This window comes from Lepidochelys kempii, chromosome 3 (assembly GCF_965140285.1).
Source record: "Lepidochelys kempii isolate rLepKem1 chromosome 3, rLepKem1.hap1, whole genome shotgun sequence".
NCBI lineage: Eukaryota > Metazoa > Chordata > Testudines > Cheloniidae > Lepidochelys > Lepidochelys kempii.
Window position 1 is genome coordinate 160,823,957 of NC_136382.1, and position 23,912 is coordinate 160,847,868.

General features: G+C 42.0%; 1 protein-coding gene across 4 annotated transcripts in view; it reads left to right on the forward strand.

The window, feature by feature from the left end:
- Positions 1 to 23,912, forward strand: part of SUSD4 (sushi domain containing 4) — a 182,320-nt gene that overhangs the window by 116,218 nt on the left and 42,190 nt on the right. For all 4 annotated transcript variants that reach the window (XM_073338777.2, XM_073338775.2, XM_073338778.2 and 1 more), the window contains exons 3-4: positions 6,157 to 6,369; positions 19,511 to 19,684. In XM_073338777.2, coding sequence (XP_073194878.1) covers positions 6,157 to 6,369; positions 19,511 to 19,684 — 387 coding nt within the window. The remainder of the gene's footprint in view (positions 1 to 6,156; positions 6,370 to 19,510; positions 19,685 to 23,912) is intronic.

Below are 23,912 nucleotides of genomic sequence, written 5' to 3' on the forward strand. Positions count from 1 at the left end.
AATTGCCTGTGAATGGAGATGTCTATGTTAAGGAGTGTTTTATTAGGGTTGTCCCTATAAAAAGCTTTAAAACATGGAGCAAATCCTATCCTGAGGTGTCCTAACAATATCTGGCAGAGAGATTTCCAGAAGGTGAGTAATTTTGAGGGTAGCTAAAATTCTGGTTCAAAATTGACCTTAGTTTGGAAACCTCCAGACCTCTGTGAGATAATTGACTTCTGCTTTTTCAGGCTTTTCATCATGAACAAGATGAATCATTGTATAACAGACAATTTAAAATGTAGAATTTCAGTAGCACAGTCATTTCAAATGGATTATAATGGCTCATTATCTACCCAAAACAGAGCTGCCTTTTTTAGTCTTCTGATTTATTTTTTTCATCATATTTTTACCCTGACAATACAAAAGTAATTTAGATAGAATGAACCTGAATAAAATGCTCTCTCAATCATGCTGTCTTATCCATGTTGGGAGAACTGCTATATCTCTATGATCACAGTTTGGTCCAGTAGTAAAATGCAGCCTATAGCAAAAACCCCTTCTGCATCAGGGACACATCTTATTGCTGCCAAGTAACTTCCTTAACCCTGAGCTACAGCAGAATGTGTTGTTACAGGGCTGTCAATTAATTGCAGTTAACTCACCTGATTAACTCAAAAAATTAATCACAATTAAAAAATTAATCATGATTAATTTCAATTATAATCAAATATTTTTGTTTTCTACATTTTCAAACATATTGATTTCTATTACAACACAGAATATGAAGTGTACAGTGCTCACTTTATATTTTTTATTAAATATTTGCACTGTAAAAATGATAAACAAAAGAAATAGTACTTTTCAATTCACCTCATACAAGTACTGTAGTGCAATCTATTTTTCATGAAAGAGTAAGTTACAAATGTAGATTTTTTGTTTGTTACATAACTGCACTCGAAAACAAAACGAGGTAAAACTTTAGAGCCTACAAGTCCACACAGTCCTACTTCATTTTCAGCAATCGCTAAGACAAGCAAGTTTGTTTACATTTATGGAAGATAATGCTGCCTGTTTCTTATTTACAATGTCACTTGAAAGTGAGAACAGGCATTTGCATGGCACTTTTGTAGCTGGCATTGCAAGGTGTTTACGTGCCAGATATGCTAGACATTCATATGTCCCTTCGTGCTTCGGCCACCATTGCAGAGGACATGCTTTCATGCTGATGATGCTCGTTAAAAAAAAACATGTGTTAATTAAATTTGTGACTGAACTCCTTGGGGGAGAATTGTATGTCTCCTGCTCTGTTTTACCCGCATTCTGCCATATATTTCATATTTTAGCCATCTCGGATGATGACCCAGCACATGTTCGTTTTAACAACACTTTCACAGCAGATTTGACAAAACACAAAGAAGGTACCAATGTGAGATTTCTGAAAATAGCTACAGCACTGGTTCCAAGGTTTAAGAATCTGAAGTGCTGTCCAAAACCTGAGAGGGACGAGGCCTGGAGCATGCTTTCAGAAGTCTTTAAAAGAGCAACACGCAGATGCGGAAACTACAGAACCTGAACCACCAAAAAAGAAAATCAACCTTCTACTGGTGGTATCTGACTCAGATGATGAAAACAAACATGCATCGATCGGCTCTGCTTTTGATCATTATCAAGCAGAACCCGTCAGCAGCATGGACACGTGTCCCATGGAATGGTGGTTGAAGCATCAAGGGACATATATGAATCTTTAGCACATCTGGCACATAAATATCTTGCAATGTCTGTTGTAATAGTGCCATACAAATGCCTGTTCTCACTTTCAGATGATGTAAACAAGAAGCGGGGAGCATTATATCCTGCAAATTGTAACCAAACTTGTTTGTCTGAGTGATTGGCTGAAGTTGGACTGAGTGGACTTGTAGGCTCTGAAGTTTTACATTGATTTATTTTTTAATGTAGTTATTTTTTGGTTCACAGATCTACATTTGTAAATTCAACTTTTATGATAGAGATTACACTACAGTACTTGTATTAGGTGAATTGAAAAATACTATTTCTTGTTTTTTACAGTGCAGATATTTGTAATAAAAATAAGTATAAAGTGAGCACTGTACAGTTTGTGTTCTGTGTTGTAATTGAAATCAATATATTTGAAAATGTAGAAAACATCCAAAAATTTAAATAAATGGCATTCTGTTATTGTTTAACAGCATGATTAATCGTGATTAATTTTTTTAATTGCTTGACAGTCCTATTATTACAGATAACTCTACAAAATAGGTCCTAGAGGTGCAACAATACATAGACCTAACAAGATGGATTAAGGATGGAGTTTTGATCCTGAGGGTGAAGGGTGGCTAGCATTTCATCCTTAATTCTGCAGTCTTTACTTCTGTGGGTTTAAATCAGAATAGTAACAACATTTAACATCGTTACAGATGGTGCAACTTTACTGTTTACACTTTGGATTTCCCAAAAAACTGGTGGAGATACCCTGGTGTAATTGAGATCAGAATCTGGCTCTGCATCTTACAATCATAACATAAGAATTGGACATCGCAATTTTTTCCCCTATAATGGTGGTATGATGTTGCTCCCCATAATGCTTTATAGAAATATGCTTATGAGTGTAAATATGACATAACTAGAATATGTTTTATGCTAGATATGCCGTGTAACATATCTTTGCAAAAGTTATGATCTACTGAATATATTCATCCTGTTTGTATGCAGGTATCATTTTTATATCTGAGGTTATGAGCGTTGGCTCTACGCTTGTATTTCAAGTGTTTGCTGTAGGAAGCATATAAGACAGATTTGGTCAACATAGTGTGAAGAGGTTATTCAAGTAATTGGGAGTACTTAACTGACAATGGACTTTGGGAGATGCAATTTCACATCTGAGCTTTCCTGGGAACGTTCAAACTAACATAAAGAATGGTGTTGGCCTGCAAAAAGGTGAATCGTTCATAGACATGTGACTTGCCCAGGTGGCTAGAGACCCCATTTTGTGGCTGGGATGTTGCACAAGAGAGAGAATATAAAAGGCCCTGGTAAACCCCTCCATTTTGTCTTCAGCTGGCTCAAAAGATGGCCTCTCCACCCCAAAGAGATGCCTGAAAGAAACTGGAACAAAGGACAGTAACTACGGGGGGTGGGGGTGGGGCGGGGAAGTGAGCGATTGCTGGACCCAGAATAGGAAGGAGTCTAGTGTGTCAAAGAAGCTTATTGGAACATCTCTGAGGGTGAGATTTACCTGCATTTAGTTTCCTACTGTATTAGGCTTAGACTTGTGTGTTTTATTTTATTTTGCATGGTAACTTACTTCGTTCTGTCTGTTATTACTTGGAACCACTTAAATCAGAGGTGGCAAACTACGGCGCAGGCCACATCCGGCCCATGGGACCGTTCTGCCCGGCTCCTGAGCTCCTGGCCCGGGGGTCTGTACCCTGGCCCATCCACCACAGCCGGAACTCACTGCGCTGCCAGCACAATGCTCTGGGTGGGGAGGCTGCCTATATTACTGTGTAGCTTGTGGGAAACACTTCGAAGCAGGGGTTTGGGAAAGTTTCAGGGAATATAATTCCACTTTCTCCTTGCTCTTCCAGTTCCTTCCTGGAAATTGCAGTGTGCGCACATTGTCTCCACACACAAATTGTGTCTGAGGTGTGGACATAGATTAAGAGATCAACATTTTGCCAAAAGTTCCTTGAGAGGAGTGAGAACCTTGAGTTGCAAGAGGTCATTGGAAAGGCGGCAGCAGACAGAGTACATAATTAGACTGCAGAAGAAGAAAACATTCCTGCCCCATGTACTCCAGAGTTTCATGATAAGAGGCCAGGGCAGCTGTAACTTTGTATACTTGGCTTTAACCAGTTCAGGAATATGCTTAAATTGCTTTTTCCTCTATAAGTTGCATATGATCTGGGCACCATTGTATCCTTGGTCGCATGATTTCTGAACCAGGCAGTGTGCACCTCTCTCCCTTGTGCAGTTAGGAAGCTCCTTCAGGAGATGGCAGACCTTCTGCAACACTACCATTCACATTTAAATGATGCTAAAATTCAAGATATCCTTGGGTTTGGATGGAGTGTAAGGGCAGATTCTTTGAGTATCCAATTGTATTTGGCCAGTTCTGCCTTCACAGAGGCAATGTGTCACCAACCAGTCTAGGGTTAAATGAGCTCCTTCTCCCTGAGCAGATCTGCTGTTCCTGCGTGCGGACTGGGATATTTGTTTAGAGGTTGTTTTTACCCTCCCCTGCCCTTCAGTAGGTTGGTTCTATGCGCAGGAGGCTGACACGCCTGTGAAAATGGCATGACTTTTCTGGTCAGGGTCCAAAGAGAGACAAGACCACCTTCTTCCCCTCTGTATTGTCCAAGATAGCTTCCAAGCCCCTCATCCTTTGCTGAGAGAGACCACGACTGGGCTCAGTTGGAGGGTTTTGCTTCTGTGGCTGGCAACATAAGGAGCTCTCTTTTTGAATCTCACGTAATGAGTTTAACCCCCTCTCCATAACTAAGACTTGTATGAGGTATATAACCCCGCCAGTGTAATGAATCCATGACTGCACAATGGTCGCATTTGTTAAAGTGGTGGAGGCATGTGTACTGTATTTTGTGCACTAGGTTCTGAGTTATATGATGTCTGTACTGTGTGTAGTTGGGGGAAGGGAGCCAGCCATGGATTTGTTTCACAGTATCATCACAGATGAGACTTAAGCTCCTGTGACTCTTTGATGCTCAGGATGAGCTTCATGTAATGGGGGGTGGGAATATGTAGGGTGAGAGTCTGTGGCCTGTTCTGCTCCCCTTGTGCTTCTCCAGCAATGCAAAAGAAGTGGGGACTGGCTGCATCCCTCCAGCTGGGGTTCTTTATGGCATAGGAGAACCCCGCAGGGTGTAGATCTAGTAGAGCCAGTTCCTACATAATTCCTGTTGCAGCCCCTGGCAGATGGGGTCTGTTGGGAGTAGGGAAGTGGCTCCTGGGGGTGTTATCAGCTGGTGGAGTCCAGAGCAGCCATGGAGCCTGGACTGACTGTACAGTGGAGGCACTTGAGGCTTACCGTGCAGGAAATTACTGAGGCCCTATGATACTTTTCTTTTAAAATCAAAACATTAAATCTATAGTTTGATGGTTTTCAAATTTTTCCAGGCATCCCTCCCATTGGCTGATTGCTCCCCTGCTGATCTTGTTGCAGAGCTGTTTGCTTTTTCATATGCATATTCATATTCGGTACAACATTAAACCTTAGTTGTTTTTCAGCACAAAAAAAAGCAACATTTTGTGTAAGACACTGTATACATTGTAGTGAGCTTGAAAAAGTGCTGGACACTCATTTTGTGATTCCTGGCTGTCTGTTTGTTGATTAGTTAGTTCTCTAAAAGCAAGTGTCTTAACATAGTTCCTCCTGGTGGTAACTCCTGCTAGTGGTCCTCCACCAGGGTTTTACCAATATGTGAATTGACCCACAAGTCAGCTTCATTGTGACATCTCATTTACCCAACATAGAAAGTCACTTTTCCCTATGTACTGACACTCCCCAAAATGCCCATCCTGCCCCCAGCCAGCTCAGCTCCTAGATTGGCACCTGATTCCTTGGATCGCAGCTAGACTTCATGCCCTCTACACTTTCCTTTTCACTCTCCCTTCCCATTCTCCCCCCTTTCTCTTTTTCTGTTTCTTCCTCCCTGCTTTCTTTTGGCTCTTCCAAATCACTCTGGTCCCCCAGCTCCTGTAATGAGCTACAGATATGTTACCCTGCTTTGTTCCCTGCAGACATGTGAGTCAGGTCTTTATTGACTTTGATTAGATATTGAGTGGCTAGGCTAACATCGTTTCTACTTTTAGTTCAATAAGTGTGTGGCTGGAGGTATGAGAAGGGGCAGAGTACCTCAGCACCTGGAATTTCCTACTGGAGATTGGGGGTGGGTCATTTCCAGTGGAGATGGGTGCCATAGAATGCCCCTAGTGATGAGCTTACTGACCGGCATTAATAGGAGGCTTATGGGTTCCCATACGCTACAGGGATTGCAGTGGGTGATTGTTGTGTCACTATCCTCCACTGGCTGTCGCTGTTTTCCAGAGCCTGTCAACATGGTGAATCTTAGAAAAAGGAAGACTGCAATTATTTGAGTAATAAATGAACATAATTGACTTACATGTTTGTTGACATAGGATTTGATGACCTCCATGCTTGTGCTGATCCTGGAGTCCCTGAACACGGATACAAGACACCCAGTGTAGGTGTTTTCTTTGAAAGCGCTGTAGTCCGGCTTCACTGTCAAGAAGGATACAGGCTTAAGGGTCCTTCAAAAAAGATTTGTGTGAGACATTTTAATGGCTCCTTGAGCTGGAAACCAAGCGATAAACCTGTGTGCCTACAAGAAGGTAAGTTAATTTTGTTTAAACATTTCACGAACCTAAATTGTGATCACTTACTTACATACATACCATTATGTCTCCCTGCAGAGTGCAAAAGTCTGGAACCCGTTTCATAGGATTACACTCAATATGTGTTTTAATTTCTGAAAAGTTTTTATCCAGATAAATTAGCTAGAACATGCCTGTGTGTGTTGTCAGGGCAGGAACAGGGGAAGTAAATGAATCCTAGCCATGAAAGGAATAATATCCCATTACAAATAGATTTATCACTGCTTTTGTCAAAACAGAGAGAGAATACTGCCACTGATAATAGTAACATTATTTATTACCATTACTGTTCACTTTGTGATCCTTTCTGTCATATCTTACTAGAAAAATATAATTCATTTCAAATGATACTAAAGATGTATTTTAATCAGAGGCTTAAATCGATTATTATTTTACATGTACATAGTACATAATTAGAGAATGAAATAGGCAGAGCAATCAGTAGTTTATTGGTACTGTATATGTTTACTTATACGTAATTCAGACATTCATGGGGTAAAACCAACATGATTTTTGTTGTATGTAAATATGGTCTGTTTAAATATGTATTTGGTTTTAAGTATTTGAGAAACTGCTACTTTTTCTTCTAAGGTGTTTGATGGAAGCAGGATTAGACTATCAAACCGCAAACATTAATTCTGGCCAAAAATGTGTCCAAGTAGTGCATACTATTCATTTCACCAAGTATATTAAAACTATCACTTCTTTCTACAATTGATTTATTTTTGTTCAGCAGAGATACTATAATCAAGAGACATAAAAAGTATCAGCCAGACTTAGTGTGAATGCTTTTCCTCTATGAAGCTTTATAAATAATATTTAGCTGGGAGTGTTATCTCTCTATTATATTAAAAACCGTGCGGCAGATCCTCAGCTGGTAGAGTCATGCTGATTGACTCCCACTGAACAACTAGTCCTGTGTATCTGAGAAGAATTTTTCTTGTGCTGTTTGTTATTTTTAATCTAACTGTATACCTCTTGTGTTTTAGGGCCTGCTTTTGCCCCCCCTTAAAGTCAGTAGCAAATTAGCCATTGGCTTCAGTGAGATCAGGGTCAAATTTTATTTGTTAAGGCTCCCTTCATGTAAAAGAAGATAAAATACCATTAGCTAGATCTACACAAGGGTCTAGAGTTGACTCAAAAGAAACAACTGAAGGCTATGTGACTAAGACTTAGTCCAATGTGTATAATAACTGCAAATATATTGTGAGGGAAAACCCCTTTTATATTTTGTCAGTTGTTATGAATCACATCTTCTAAGCATGAAATGTACAGAGGCCTTTGGTTTTGGATGGTAAAATTGTATCCTGGTGGCATGTTCTTTCTGAATCATGATAACTGAACCTTTTGCAGTCATAGTCTGTTTCTGGTACTTTTTCTTTCAGTAAATCTCATTAATAGTATTGCTTGTTTGTTTTGTTTTAATTTTTAACAGGGTGACATGAGAGTTTTGCTTTGTTTCATTCCATTGGCAAAGCAGGAAATTACCACCTTCCCAGGACAATTCAATCCCATTTTGCTGTTTCTGACAGCGATGCTTCTATTATACAATGCTTTGCACATTTCATGCTGTGGCACTAATAATCTGTAGATCGGGGCGGGCAAATTTTTGGCCTGAGGGCTGCATCGGGTTTCAGAAATTTTATGGAGGGCCGGTTAGGGGAGGCTGTGCCTCCCCAAACAGCCAGGCGTGCTCCGGCCCCCGCCCTCTATCTGACCCCCCTCCCCCCCCCCGCTTCTCGCCCTCGACGGCTCCCCCGGGATCCCTTCCCCACCCACCACCCCCCCGCTCTCAGTCCCCTGACTGCTCCCGGAACCCCCACCCCTGACTGCCCCCTGCTGCCCCATCTAACCCCTCCTCTCGTTCCTGACTGCCCCCTGCTGCCCCATTTAACCCCTCCTCTCATTCCTGACTGCCCCCTGCCACCCCATCTAACCCCTCCTCTCATTCCTGACTGCCCCCTGCCACCCCATCCAACCCTCCTCTCCCCGCCCTTCCTGACTGCCCCCAGGGACCCTTGCCTCCATTCAACCCTCCTGTTCCCTGCCTTCTGACCACCCCAATTCCTGTCTACACCCCTAGCCGCTGACCATGCCCCCAACTCCCCTGCCCTCTTACTGCGCTGCCTGGAGCACTGGTGGCTGGCAGCACTACAGCCAGGCTGCCCAGCTGGAGCCAGCCACACACTGCACAGCACAGAGCGCCGGGTCAGGCCAGGCTCTGCAACTGCGCTGCCCCAGGAGCGCGCTGCCCCAGGAGCTCGCAGCCCCGCCGCCCAGAGCATTGCGCCCACAGTGCAGTGAGCTGAGGCTGCAGGGGAGGGAGGATAGCGGGGGAGGGGCCGGAGCTAGCCTCCGGGGCCAGGAGCTCAGGGGCCGAGCAGAATGGTCCCGCGGGCCATAGTTTACCCACCTCTGCTGTAGATATAGCACAGTAAAATAGCAGTAACTTTTTTGTTTTAACTTTACTGTCTTATCACCAGCAAAATAGTTACAAAGAAAAAATCTGTCACATTTTAACAGCACGTGTGTGTAATGTTCACATTCTTACATATTCCATTCACCTGGCATTGACATCCATACTCTCTAACCAAATGAGTGTTGGTGAAAAAATGAAAATGGAACGACAATGGAAACTATTATGTTTAAAATAAGTAGTAAAACTAGGGGAAAAAGACAAGTTCTTGTAAAAACTTATTTTCTTTTAGACATTGCTAAGTGTTTGCTTGGGGGCTTTTGCATATCTCTGAGCCAATATATGTATCACTTGTTGCAACTGTTACACTGAGCATTAATGCGTTTTTATTGTGTTCACACAAAAACAGTTTATTAGAATCCATGGATGAAATTCTGCCCCCAGTGAAGTCAATAGCAAAACTCCCATTAAGTTTATTGGAGGCTCAAGATTTCACCCCATGTGTAAGGGATGGTAATGTGATGGGCTGAGTGCCCAACAATCTCACCAGAGGCAATCATTAACTTGCAGCATTGGGCATTGCATAGCATTGCCTGTCAAGGCCTTAATCTAGCAAAACACTTAAACATAAGATTCACTGTGAACACGAGACTACTCATGTGTTTAAAGCATGTGCTTAAGTGCTTTTTTGGATTGGGACCCAAGAGAGTAAAGCCCTGATTCAGGAAAGCAGCTAAACGTATGCTTAATTACTTCACTGGTTAGGGATGCTTTCCTGAATTGGGGTCTAAATACCGTACTACCAAAAAAAATAAAAAATAAAAAAATTTAGCAATAGAAAAGTGATTTAGATCATATAGTTCATCCCCCTGCTAATGCATAATATAGCCCCTGGTTCAGAAAAGCACTTAAGCGCATGCCTAACTTTAATCGGTGGGATTTAAGCAGTTGTATACATGCTTTCCTGAATAGGAGCCTTTGTCATGAAGCAGGAGAATTATAGATTGATAGGCGATATAGTAGCATGGCACATTTGAAGTGTAGTTGGGAAGGAGTTGGAACACCTTTTTGGGTTCTCCTGGCACCTGTCAGAGGTTTAGTGACTTACATAAGTCTGCATCTCAGACAATTTCTTCTTTAATGATATGTGTAGAAATTTGGAGCAATTAGTGGCGAAGCAGGCTTTTAATATTTTAACATACATCATAACCCATCAGAAGGTGAAATAATCTTTTTGTTACAAGCACTACTTGACTGTTAAAGACAGATGTTTGTTATATTTGCCACTATGCCTTATGTAAATTTCAGGTATGGCCATCTGGATCATTAAAGTAGCTGTTTTTAATATGACCAACATTAGAAAACTTGAGCATTAAAAACCATTAACATACCACAGTTATTTGCTAGAACAATCTAAAATTTATATTTGCTCTATAATTTCAGGTATTAATGCTATTTAAAAGACTATGAAATGTCCATCTATATAAAAAGTTCTTAATTTAAAAATGAATAAGATTATCAGGAGATTTTCAGTCAGTTGATTTGATTTGATTCCATTTCTTGTTAAGGTGCAGATGACTTAAGTGTCAATGCAAGGACAAAGTCGCACAGCACAATTATATACATGATAAATGTACTTGTCAAAAATCTGTTTACTTACAGTTATAGTCTCATATTGCTCTACAGTGTGTGATGCATGTAACTTCTGATGGGGTTATGCACGTAAATCCTGAGGCATCAAGGTGAGAATTCCGTATTTACTGTTTAAGAATAAGTGCCATGTTTTCTACACCATAATCTTCTCCCACTGCAATACGTGGCTGCTGAAACTACCAGACTACTTGGAACAAGAGCTACCTCCTTTCAGGCTGAGTCTACAGTTACACAGTCCACTTCAGGATGCTCTATTGTCCTATGGGCTGAACTCTCTCACTCCCACTCTCCAAGGCTGTTTGTTACTGTTGAGTTCTTTCACTGCCCAGCTGTCCCAAGAGGAGAAAGGATGGCCTTGTGGTTAACTCAGGAAATCTAGGTTCAGTTTCCACCTTTGCCACAGACTTCCTGTGTGACCTTGGACAAATGATTTAGTCTCTCTGTGCCTCTGTTCCCCATCTGTGAAATAAAGATAATATGTTCTTCCTCCCATCTTTTTTCTGTCTTGTCTATTTAAATTGCAGGCTCTTCAGATCTGGGACTGTCTCACTGTTGGTCATATTAAAAACAGCTATTTTAATGATCAGATGGCAGTATCTGAAATTTACATAAGGCAGAGTGGCAAATAGAACAATCAACATCTGTCTTAAACAGTCAAGTAGTACTTGTAACACAAAGATTATTTCATCTTTTGATGGGTTATAATGATGTATGTCAAAATATTAAAAGCCTGCTTCACCACTAATTGCTCCAAATGTCTATACATATTATTAAAGAAGAAAATGTCTGTCTGTACAGTGCTTACCTCTATGGGGCACCAGTCTCAGTTAGCGGCTCTAGGCACTGTTGTTGTATAACTAGTAACAATAATTAACAAAGAGCAGGAATCCTGTGATGTCTCCAGAAATATAATCTTTTTGCCGTCCGCAGAATTATCATACCAGCCTAATTCTGCCAACTTTATTTTATAGCACTCACAGACCAAGTTTTTCCATAGATTACAAAAGTACAACTTAACAAATGGGAAAATATAGATCCTTATATTTGTTTTTAAGAGGACACTGTCAAGATCAATTAACCCAAAACTAAGCACCATTTTAATAATGCCATTCCTGTTATATTTCCCTCCTAATCCTGGAAGACCTATATGTGCCCCTTAACAAGCACTGCAGCATAGATAAAATCCAAGCCACTCTGGTGGGCAACTCTACAGTAACACACCTGGAGCACTGTATTTCTTCACTGTTGTGTGCATGTCCTGTCAACCCTCTGAGCTGCCTTTGTGCACTGTTCTTGTAAACAGGAAGCAGTTAAAAAATAATCCCTGAAATCTTAATTCAGAAGAGGTCGTGTATGTTTCAGTGTCACAACAGAATGGAACAGACAAACATGGGCCTCAGTATGAAAGATGAGCTCCATTTACTGCCATTGGGCCTCTGTAAGTTCACAAAGGTGTTTCAGAGGGAATGGTTTGGGCTCCCCTTCTTTCACATTGACATATTCAGTCTAAGTGGAGCAGGCAAGTAGAATCCTTTGCTCTGTAATGCTGGTAAAAGATCACTTATTACATGCTATATGATTTACATGTTCCAGAAGATTTGCTGAAGAGTGCCTAGAAAATCATTGACAGGAACACATTTTATTTTATCTAATGAAGAAGTCTTTCAATTCGGTCACTTACTCTCAGCTATTCCAGGTGGAATCTGTGCCAGCTCATCCAGTTTATGGAGGGGAAGACTACCGCAGTTTATTCTTTTATTTAAGCCAGCCAGGGTGTAGTCGGCTAATAATGGTACAGTGAGCAACGGCCACTGTATTCTGATAACATCCATCTGAGTAAAATGATTCAGTCTGCAGCCATCATTTGGGATAATAGGAACAAAGTCACTGTAATAGATCATAGTTACAGGATCAGTTTTCTCTACTTTGAAAATTTCATATTTCATCTCAGTGTATAGTTTGCGCCTTTGTTTATGTAGCAGCAGGACACCATTATCCCAAGAGTAAGCTTTTCATCAACATGATCTCTTGCCATGTGTCCTGAGCTTCCATTAGCATCAGGCTAGGACTCAAGATCCCTGTCAGTCATTCCATCCCTGAAGACTTCCACTGAAGCCCCTTCATGGCAATATTCAAGACTTGGTGTAAGGCTTTTCTGTTGGGTCAGGACACCATTTTTCCACTCCCAGGTTCAGTAGCTCTCCCTTTTATTTTTTTGCAGGGGGTGTGGGGGAAGGTTTGGCCAGTTTTTTAAGGGAATGTCTAGGTTTTGAATATGGCGTGGGTTTAACTTTTTGTTAGTGTACACATCATCCGAGATCTGGGTGCTCTGTACATTAATAATCCCTCTTGCTGCTGTTCCCCTGCAATACCTGCCATCATCCATTAACACTCCAGTGGACAGCTGGTGCGTTCTGCCAAATTCAGCAGTAATGAAATAGTTAAAGGTATTGGGAAATTGTCAAATCTTTGACTACTAATTGTTTCCAGATGACATAATAAAGTCTACTAAGTAAAATGTAATCCAGAAAGGACAGGTATAAATTGAAAACACAGAGGGATGCGTTTTTAAATTGGGGCAAGGCACAAAACTCCAATTTAAAGTCAGTGAGATCTGGTGGCTGAAAGGATCATCGAACACAAGATCGTCTGGTTCATCTGCGTGCCACTGCTAGAGCTTTATCTAGTTTAGTTTTAAATGTTTAGGCCTTGCTTAGAAATTGTGCCCCTAGTAAACAAACAGCTTGAAAGCAAGATGTTGCCATTTTTCTTCTTTGTGGATGATAGATTGATTCCTAAATTGTAAATTTTAAAATATACGATCAGTGAAAGTGGCAGAAGATTTCTCTTGGTTCCCTAAAATTTGCAGCTTCCAAGTGTTTTTCAAAACATGGTAGTCAGCCCCTTTGTGTAATAGGGTTGGTGATTGTCACTTGGGAGAGAGATGTTTGTAAAGCAGCACAAAGATTTTTTTTTTTTTGAGCCCTTTATTCTCCTTATGTTTTCTGGTGTCTAGAGATTAACTGGTGTCTCTGACACGAACTGGTTACTGGCATTCAGACAGATGATTACATGGACATATTTCTCCAAGATTTCCTTTATTCCTCTTTCTAATCTTATTTTATATTTATGAGGAGGATGAACTTTCTGAGTCATATATACAGTTCTCTCATTAATTTACCTGGCTGTTAACTGTTTAGTATTAGTAGAATTTTTCTGTATCTCTTTGTCCTCCCTCACTTTCCAGCCTATGTTTCATCTATTTGTGTATTTTTTCACTTTTGCTGCTTTGGCACCATTGTGTGTCTGTGCCTGCATATCAGTTCTCCACCATTCTTCCTCATATTTCATACAGTGAACACAGGATTTTCAAAAGTGGCTATTTGATTTTGGGTCAGCTCAGTTTTTGGGTACCTATATGGAGGGCCTGATTTTTCAGAGGGAAGTTTCAGACAGTACTGAGCAAATCCCTTTTAAGGCATATCAGTTGGGGCACCAAAAAACTGAAGCATCCAAAATCGCTAGTAACTTTTGAAAATCTTGGCCAATGATCACACACTGGGCCTGAGTCTCTACTCCTGTCAGGGTTCCCTCCCCACTCTGAACTTTGGGGTACAGATGTAGGGATCCGCATGAAAGACCCCCTAAGTTTATTTCTACCAGCTTAAGTTAAAAACTTCCCCAAGGCACAAATTCTTTCTTGTCCTTGGATGGTATTGCTCCCACCACCAAGTGAGTTAGACAAAGATTTAGGAAAAAGACCACTTGGAGTTCCTGTTTCTCCAAAATATCCCCTCAAGCCTCTTCACCCCCTTTCCTGGGGAGGCTTAAAAATAATATACCAACCAAATAGGTAAAAAAGGTGAGCACAGACCAGACCCTGGGGTTTTTATGACACGAAAAACCAATTAGGTTCTTAAAAACAGAACTTTATTATAAAGAAAAAAGTAAAAGAAGCACCTCTGTAAAATCAGGATGGAAGGTAATTTTACAGGGTAATAAGATTTAAAGACACAGAGGATTCCCCTCTAGGCAAAACTTCAAAGTTACAAAAACAGGAATAAACCTCTCTCTTAGCATAGGGAAAATACACAAGCTAAAATAAAAGATAAGCTAATGCATTTCGTGCTATTACTTACAATTTTTGTAATCTTGGATGCTTATTTCAGGTAAGGTTTTAGGAGATGGTTTTCTCCTGCCCTGGTCCCTCTCTGTCCCGGAGAGAACAGCAAAAGGCCACACAAATAAAACCTCCCTCCACAGATTTGAAAGGATCTTCTTCCCTTATTGGTCCTTTTGGTCAGGTGCCAACCAGGTTATTTGAGCTTCTTAACCCCTTACAGGTAAAGGAGGGATTTTATGCTACCCTTAGTTGTATGGTTATGACAGCTCCTTTACACCGTTTTACATTGCTGTGACTCCATTGACTTCAGCAGAGGCACACTGATGTAAAATGGGTGCATGCAGCAGAGAATTAGCTCCATCCTCTCTGGAAAGAGGGAATTTTTCTTATCCTTTGAACTAATGCCTCACATGCAGTTTACACGTTTTTACAAATATACATTATCAGGGCTTAAATTCTCATAGAGTATTTCTGGGAGGCCCCCCCGCCCTTGCTATAAAAACTCCAGAGGGTTGAAAATATTTATTGGAACTCTGATCCAGACAGCTCCGACCGAATTTAAGCCCCGGACATCATCCTCAGTTGACAGGTTTCAGAGTAACAGCCGTGTTAGTCTGTATTTGCAATTGATTTACCTTATTCAGCATCTCTGCATTATATACACAGTATGCAGCCTGGGAAGGTTAAGTATGCATGTGAATTACAACTTCGTGGCCTCTTTATGGCCAGCCTGTGGACAGATGTCTGCAAATGGATAACACGATATGATCTCTTCAGCTATGTGTTTTTTCTGTTTTACTGTCTGTGAGTGATCGTAATGTAAATCACTAAAATGAGCAAACTGAATGCTAGTAATGTGGGACTTGCTATTGGCTAAACACTGACCATGTGTAAGGACAAGTATATCCATATACAAACCCCATCCTACAGCTAGATTCATAGCAAGTAGACATGAAAGGCAAGCAGAGTGGGATGATAGTGTGGGGTTAAATTAAGTCTCCTGCCCTGCTGCTATACAGATTCATAGGCAATGGGCAGATGTGCCACTGACCACAGAAATGTAGTCATTAATACTGTAGCGGAGGACTTAGGGTATATCTACACTACGAAATTAGGTCGAATTTATAGAAGTCAGTTTTTTAGAAATTGTTTTTATATAGTCGATTGTGTGTGTCCCCACAGAAAATGCTCTAAGTGCATTAACTCGGCGGAGTGCTTCCACAGTACTGAGGCTAGCATCGACTTCCAGAGCGTTGCACTGTGGGTAGCTATACCACAGTTCCTGCAGTCTCTGCCGCCCATTGGAATTCTGGGTTGAGATCCCAGTGCCTGGTGGGACAAAAAACATTGTCGTGGGTGGTTCTGGGTACATGTCGTCAGGCCCTCCCTCCCTCTGTGAAAGCAATGGCAGACAATTGTTTCGCTCCTTTTTGCCTGAGTTACCTGTGCAGATGCCATACCATGGCAAGCATGGAGCCCGCTCAGCTCACTGTCACCCTATGTGTCCTGGGTGCTGGCAGACGCGGTACTGCATTGCCTTGTGGCAGCAGATGGTGCAATAGGCCTGATGACCATCGTCATCGTGTCTGAAGTGCTCCTGGCCGCCTCGGTAAGGTCGGTCAGGAGCACCTGGGCAGACATGGGCGCAGGAACTAAATTAAGAGTGACTCGACCAGGTCATTCTCTTTAGTCCTGCCGGCAGTTCTATTGTACCATCTTCTGCAGGGCAGGCAGGAGATGAGGATGGCTAGTAGTCCTACTGCACCGTCTGCTGCCAGCCAAAGATGTAAAAGATAGATGGAGTGGATCAAAACAAGAAATATACCAGATTTGTTTTGTATTCATTTGCTCCCCCCTCCCTCCCTCCATGAAATCATCGGCCAACAATCGTTTCGGTGTGGTCTGTCGGGGCACCTTGAAAAGTTTAATGGAGATTCAGTCCTGCCTGAAATACCAGGGGAAGGGATAGCTCCAAGGGTTGAGCATTGGCCTGCTAAACCCAGGGTTTTGAGTTCAATCCTTGAGGAGGCTATTCTGTGTGATAGTTGTTTTTCTTTCTCCTTGATGTAAAGCCACCCCCTTTGTTGCTGCTTGGCAGCAGTTCTGCAGAAAAGGACCTAGGGGTTACAGTGGACGAGAAGAGTCAACAGTGTGCCCTTGTTGCCAAGAAGGCCAATGGCATTTTGGGATGTATAGGTAGGGGCATTGCCAGCAGATCGAGGGACGTGATCGTTCCCCTCTATTTGACATTGGTGAAGCCTCATCTGGAGTACTGTGTCCAGTTTTGGGCCCCACACTCCCATTTTTCCACTTCCTTCTTGTAAAGAGTCCAGCGGAGGGCAACAAAAATGAGTAGGGGACTGGAACACATGACATACGAGGAGAGCTGAGGGAACTGGGATTGTTTAGTCTGCGGAAGAGAAGAATGAGGGGGGATTTGATAGCTGCTTTCAACTACCTGAAAGGGGTTTCCAAAGAGGATGGATTTAGACTGTTCTCAGTGGTAGCTGATGACAGAACAAGGAGTAATTGCCTCAAGTTGCAGTGGGGGAGGTTTAGTTGGATATTAGGAAAAACTTTTTCCCTAGGAGGGTGATGAAACACTGGAATGCGTTACCTAGGGAGGTGGTGGAATCTCCTTCCTTAGAAGTTTTTAAGGCCAGGCTTGACAAAGCCCTGGCTGGGATGATTTAGTTGGGGATTGGTCCTGCTTTGAGCAGGGGGTTGGACTAGATGACCTTCTGGGGTCCCTTCCAACCCTGATATTCTATGGTTCTATGATTAGTTTGATCCTCCAGCAGCCTCAGCATTGAATCCTGCTTCCTCTCATCACACTGCCACCATCTTTCAGCTTCAGCCCGCCACTTACTCTCTTTAGCCTGCCACCTCTCCTCCCAGTCATTTTGTGCTTTCCTGCACTCTGACATTGTCTGAGCATTCGTCTGTGCTCTGTCAGTGTGGGAGGACTGCATGAGCTCAGAGAACATTTCATCGCGAGTGTGTTTTTTTCGCCTTCTAATCTTCACTAGCCTCTGGGAAGGAGAAGATCCTTGAAACACATCCAGCTGGTGGAGGGGAAAAAAAGGGACAGTGGTATTTAAAAAGACTCATTTTATAGAACAATGGGTACACTCTTTCATGGTAAACCTTGCTGTTAACATTACATACATAGCAGATGTGCTTTCGTTACAAGGCCACATTTTACCTCCCCCCACCGCGTGGCTAACCCCTCCCCTTCCCCCCTCCCCGTGGCTAACAGCGGGGAACATTTCTGTTCAGCCACAGGCAAACAGCCCAGCAGGAATGGCCACCTCTGAATGTCCCCGTAAGAAAAGCACCCTATTTCAACCAGGTGACCATGAATGATATCACTCTCCTGAGGATAACTCGGAGATAAAGAACGGATGTTGTTTGAATGCCAGCAAACATGTTCTGCAATGATTCCCGAGTACGTGCTACTGGCCTGGAGTGGTAAAGTGTCCTACCATGGTGGACAGAATAAGGCTGCCCTCCCCAGAAACCTTGTGCAAAGGCTTTGGGAGTACATCCAGGAGAGCCGCGAATGCCAAGACAAATTAATCATTAAACACGCTTGCTTTTAAACCATGTATACTATTTTAAAAGGTACACTCACCAGAGGTCCCTTCTCCACCTGCCGGGTCCAGGAGGCAGCCTTGGGTGGGTTCGTGGGGGTACTGGCTCCAGGTCCAGGGTGAGAAACAGTTCCTGGTTGTCAGGAAAACTGGTTTCTCCGCTTGCTTGCTGTGAGCTATCTACAACCTCATCATCGTCATCATCTTCCTTGTCCCCAAAACCTGCTTCCAGGTTGCCTCCATCTCCATTGAAGGAGTCAAACAACACGGTTGGGGTAATGGTGGCTGAACCCCCTAAAATGGCATTCAGCTCATCATAGAAGCGGCATGTTTTACGCTCTGACCTGAAGCGGCCGTTTGCCTCTCTGGTTTTCTGGTTGGCTTGCCTCAGCTCCTTAAGTTTCACGCGGCACTGCTTCGGGTCCCTGTTATAGCCTCTGTTCTTTATGCCCTGGGAGATTTTGACAAATGTTTTGGCATTTCGAAAACTGGAACGGAGTTCTGATAGTACGGATTCCTCTCCCCATACAGCGATCAGATCCCGTACCTCCTGTTCGGTCCATGCTGGAGCTCTTTTGCAATTCTGGGACTCCATCATGGTCACCTCTGCTGATGAGCTCTGCACTCACCTGCAGCTTGCCATGCTGGCCAAAGAGGAAATGAAATTCAAAAGTTCGCTGGCCTTTTCCTGTCTACCTGGCCAGTGCATCTGAGTTGAGAGTGCTGTCCAGAGTGGTCACAATGGAGCACTCTGGGATAGCTCCCGGAGGCCAATACCGTCTAATTGTCCCCACAGTACCCCAAATTCGACCTGGCAAGGCCGATTTCAGCGCTAATCCCCTTGTCGGGGGTGGAGTAAGGAAATCCGTTTTAAAAGCCCTTTAAGTCGAAAAAAAGGGCTTTGTCATGTGGACGGGTGCAGGGTTAAATCGATTTAACGCTGCTAAATTCGACCTCAACTCCTAGTATAGACCAGGGCTTACTGTACCTGCAGTTTAACTTGTGCTGAGATGTAAGGGGAATATTAAAAGCAATCTAGCTATGCTCTCCATCTGCTTGTATACAACAATTGGAAATACATACTCTCATTATAACACACCGGCCTCTACTGTCATACAATGGATTATGGTACTGATGAGTGACTAGGAAAATGTATATTAACTGAATTGCATTTTGTGCTGTGCAGACTGCAAACTGTTTAACCAGAACAGATATATTATGGGTTAACTTTGCTTAAGAGCTTGACTACTGAGCAGCTGGCCACAGTTTTTTTGTAACTAAATTAATAATACACAATTTTTTATTATGTCACAGATTGCCTCGTTCCACATGTTGAAGATGCAGAGGTTCATAACAAGACATACAGGACTGGAGATAAGTTAATAATCAGTTGTCATGAAGGATTCCAGATCCGTTACCCTGACTTAGACAACATGGTTTCAATATGTCAAGATGATGGAATGTGGGATAATCTGCCCATTTGTCAAGGTATAGTGCACCAGAATATCTTACTGTATAGCTCTTACACCTTGTAATCATTTACCAACACTTTTTTCTGCAGCTAAAGAGAATAGCAATAAGATGATAGATCTAGTTGTACAGTATTTCTGCAAAGGCTTTTGGATTTGCTCGGCTCCATTATTCACTTTTGGAAGTAAAATTCCACATTTCAGCATAGCTTTATTTTAAAATATTATGTTTTAAATGTTAAATAAAATGTGTTTTTTTTTTTTGCTCGTTTAAAATCTGAGGTGAGCATGTCTTCTCTTTTAATGAAACAGGTTGAAATTCACCCGTTAGGTCAGCACAAGGCCCTTTGGACCACCTAAATCTGTGCACTACTTCATTTAGTGAAAGAATTAGGTTTTTTACTGCTTTTCACTTTGTTAGCCCTGCAGAGCTCATGCAACTAGGAGAGAGCAAGTTAGTCTATTCCATCTTGTTCATTATCAGCTGAATGGTGTATCAAGTTTTAAATCAGTTACACGCATGGATACTGACTGAACACTGTGCAGTTGCACGGGCCTAATTTGGCCAGCAGAGCCATTAGGGCTAGTGACAGCGTATGAGAAGGAAACAGCTTGAGTTTCTCTGGACTTGAGAAGAGTGATTGAGGCTAGGCTGCCATTAGTGGACATGTGTTAAATACCCTGATCTAACCACAACCCTTTTCTCTTGCATGGGCACAGATTAGCACCTTTAACCTCAATTTAGCTAGTTGAGATTGATCCTAGGCTCCCCTGGGGTTAGTCTTGACCATTTTAGTCAAGACAAAAGGTGTTAACCTGCATCTGCACAAAGGGAAAGATTAGGATTGGCAACCTTGACCTCTTTTCCTTATCTAGGCAGGTCTTCTGTGTATAGTACAATTTAGGAAGTATGCTGTCATTTGGGGCTTGGATGTGAGAGTGCTGAGCCCCCTTTGAGTTGAAATCCAGTGTGAATCACAGATGCCCAGCCCCTTTCAGGTTATTTGCATAAATTTGGAACACATCTGGGAATGCAGTGATAAACTATTGTATTTTTAATGGCGTTGGGGATTGCAGAAAGCATTGAACATTATGACTTGTCAGCATGGTGCAAATGTATTTTATGTCAGTTTGATAGTTCCTATTATTCTGTAAATCTTTTAAAATTCAGGGAGAGCAGAAAAATAATCAAATTTCACTTAAAACAGACAGTTCCTAAATATGCTGTGGCCAAATAGAAGAAAAAACAACCCTTGAGTGATTAATTTTGGCTTTATTTTTTTTTTAATTTAACATGCTGCAGAGTCTCTACATATTTCACAAAGAAAGGTCTTATAGCTGCCATGTGGCACCGGCATGTTGAAGTTAGGCAACTGTCATAGCCCAGTATTGCTTTGCACATATCTTGGAGATTAAATAAATTGTATCTGTAGATGGTAGCAGAAAAAGCAGAGCCCTTCAGAAAATCATCTTTTCCAGTCAAAATGGTGAATGCACTTTGCACCATTGCATGCCGGTGCAAAGGGCATTTGTGTGTAGTGGTTTTAAGTGCCCCTGCCATTTTTAAACAAACAATGACGGACTCAAACACTTTTGCACTTAGGGGACGTCCTCACACAGTTTACAGGTGGAATTTTTCTGGGCTATTATTCAGATGAGCAGTAGTATCCATTGCTTTCCTCCAGTGTGATATCAAAGCCATGGAACAGCAGACAACTGCTGCTACACACACCTCAGCTGCAGTGGATTGATATTGCCTCCTAAACACAAACCTCAGTTCTCCTCCTGCTTAATTCAACATTAACCACATTTTAAAAGTAAATTTAGTGCAAGTAAGTGGTACGAGATCAACAGCATTAGTGTGAAATCTGGTATCTACGAAACAGGTACAGTTCAGGCAATTACAGTGCAGGTTTCCTTACATTGCCCTCCAGTGGTTCTCAAGTCTTGTTGTGGAGTTAGCAGCTGTTCCGGGTCCGGCTGGTCTGTTAGGATTGCAATCACAAGTGCTAAATATGAGGTGGGCACTTGTCCACTAGGACATAGACCACCAACTCATTTTACATAGCCCACCAATTACTGTGGACCTGATTCTCATTATGCTAAGGCCCCTTTCAAGTTTTCAGAGCCGTGTAAAGAGGTCTTGGTGTAAATGAGAAACGAGTCCAATGATTTGAGGCTTTAGACAGTACTGACAGTAACGGACCTGGGATGGATCTAAGTTAACTAGACGTGAATGGCATTGTTTTCTAATACCAACCCCCTCTACACCTTTATTTGTTTGCCAAGTTAGCTATTTTAGCAAAGGAAAAAACAGTGAAAAATTGTTAGAGTAGATAAACTTAATTTGTTTAAAAATAGGGGGAAATGTATATGATCTTCTAATTGTATTTTTGGGTGAGAGAAGGCGAGCCTGGTAACTAAGGCCCAGATCCTCAAAGGTATTTCGGTGCCTAACTCCCATAGATTTCAGTTAGGTGCCTAAATACCTTTGAAAATCAGGGCCTAGATGACAACAATCCTTAAGTGCAACGCATAAGTGTGGCCCATAAATCTGATCACATCTGACTTTGAGGATACCTACCCTGGAGCTGGAGGTGTAACTGTCAGTTCAAGTAGACATACCTGCACTAGCTCTGATGGAGTGAGCACGCTAAAAATAGACGCATTGCTGTGATGGTAGAAGTGGTAAGATAGGCTAGCCGCCTGAGTACAGTCACATCCAAGATGTGTCCTCAGGGCAGCCAGCACCTCCCACCACATGCGCTGCTGTGGCTACACTTCTCTTTTTAGGGTGCTAGTGTTGGTATGTCTACTCAAACTGCAATGACACCTTCAGCTCCAATGTAAACATACCCTTCAAGAGTGCATTTGTCTGATGATTAATAACACAGACTATATTTTGGGGTTGATTTTGGAATTACATACTCCTAGTTGCTGAACGACAGGATTTTAGTTATGTATTAAAGGGGAAAAAAGTTTTCTGGATCACTAAGAATTGTGAAGCACTGGAAGATGCCACCCTCTTTCTTGTTTTTTAAACTGAATTCTTGTGGAATTAAAGGTTTCAGAGTAACAGCCTTGTTAGTTTGTATTCGCAAAAAGAAAAAGAGTACTTGTGGCACCTTAGAGACTAACGGATTTATTTGAGCATGAGCTTTCATGAGCTACAGCTCACTTCATCGGATGCATGAAGTGGAAAGTACTTTATGCATCCGATGAAGCGAGCTGTAGCTCACGAAAGCTTATGCTCAAATAAATTGGTTAGTCTCTAAGGTGCCACAAGTACTCCTTTTCTTTTTGTGGAATTAAAGTTTCCGAGCTCCTGGTGAAAATGGGAAGGCCCTTGTTTCTGGATAGACCTTCATGTAACTGTATCAGAAGATTGATTTTTTTTTTCATACTTTTTTATATACTGTGCTCTGTGAAACTTACATATTGGAGGGGTCCTCCCTCCAAACTCTCTTACCCCCAGAAATGGGAGACCATCTTTCTGTGAACCCAGTTTAAATGTCTGAGGAAAGGGCAGGTTAGATTTACTGTAGCGCTGTGAACTGGGTGCTCGTATGTAATATGATTTTCTGCACGTCATGTACAATCACACAAGGAATTATAACCAGGCTTTAATACTACATTTCATAATGTACTTTTTAAATTTGCATATATGCAGTCGTCCGTTGGGGCCTGTGCATCAGAGCTCTGTCATCTTTATCTGGAAATCCAAACAAAACCTTATCTGAACTTAGTCACGTAGGACCAGATTGTCAAAGGTATTTATTTAGGTGTCTGATGCATATAGGCACTTAGCGGGATTTTTAAAGCACCTATTGAAAATCTCACTAGATGCCTACCTTCTTTAGGGACATAAATACCTTTAGAAATCTGTCCAAGAGGCCAAATTCACTCTGGTATAATTCCATTGAAGGTAAACTTGCCCCATTTATATAGTCTGTACTCTTTGTCTGCAGAAGTGCATGTGTTTTATATTTGGTACAGAAGAGGAGGCAATAGCCAATAAATAGGGCCATTGTGGCTTTATTTGAGCGAAGGGGATTCATGAACTAGTAAAACTACTATTAAAAGCCGTTGTGCTGAACGTGATGCAACAAGTTTCCGTCCCCTCTCCCCCTCCCCCAATGGCCGGAGCCCTGAATTATTCTCCTGTCTTTGGACTAGTTAGAAGCTGTTTCTTTAAAGTGGCGGCTGGACATCTCAAGAAAAGGGAGTTGAAAGTACACAGCACTTTG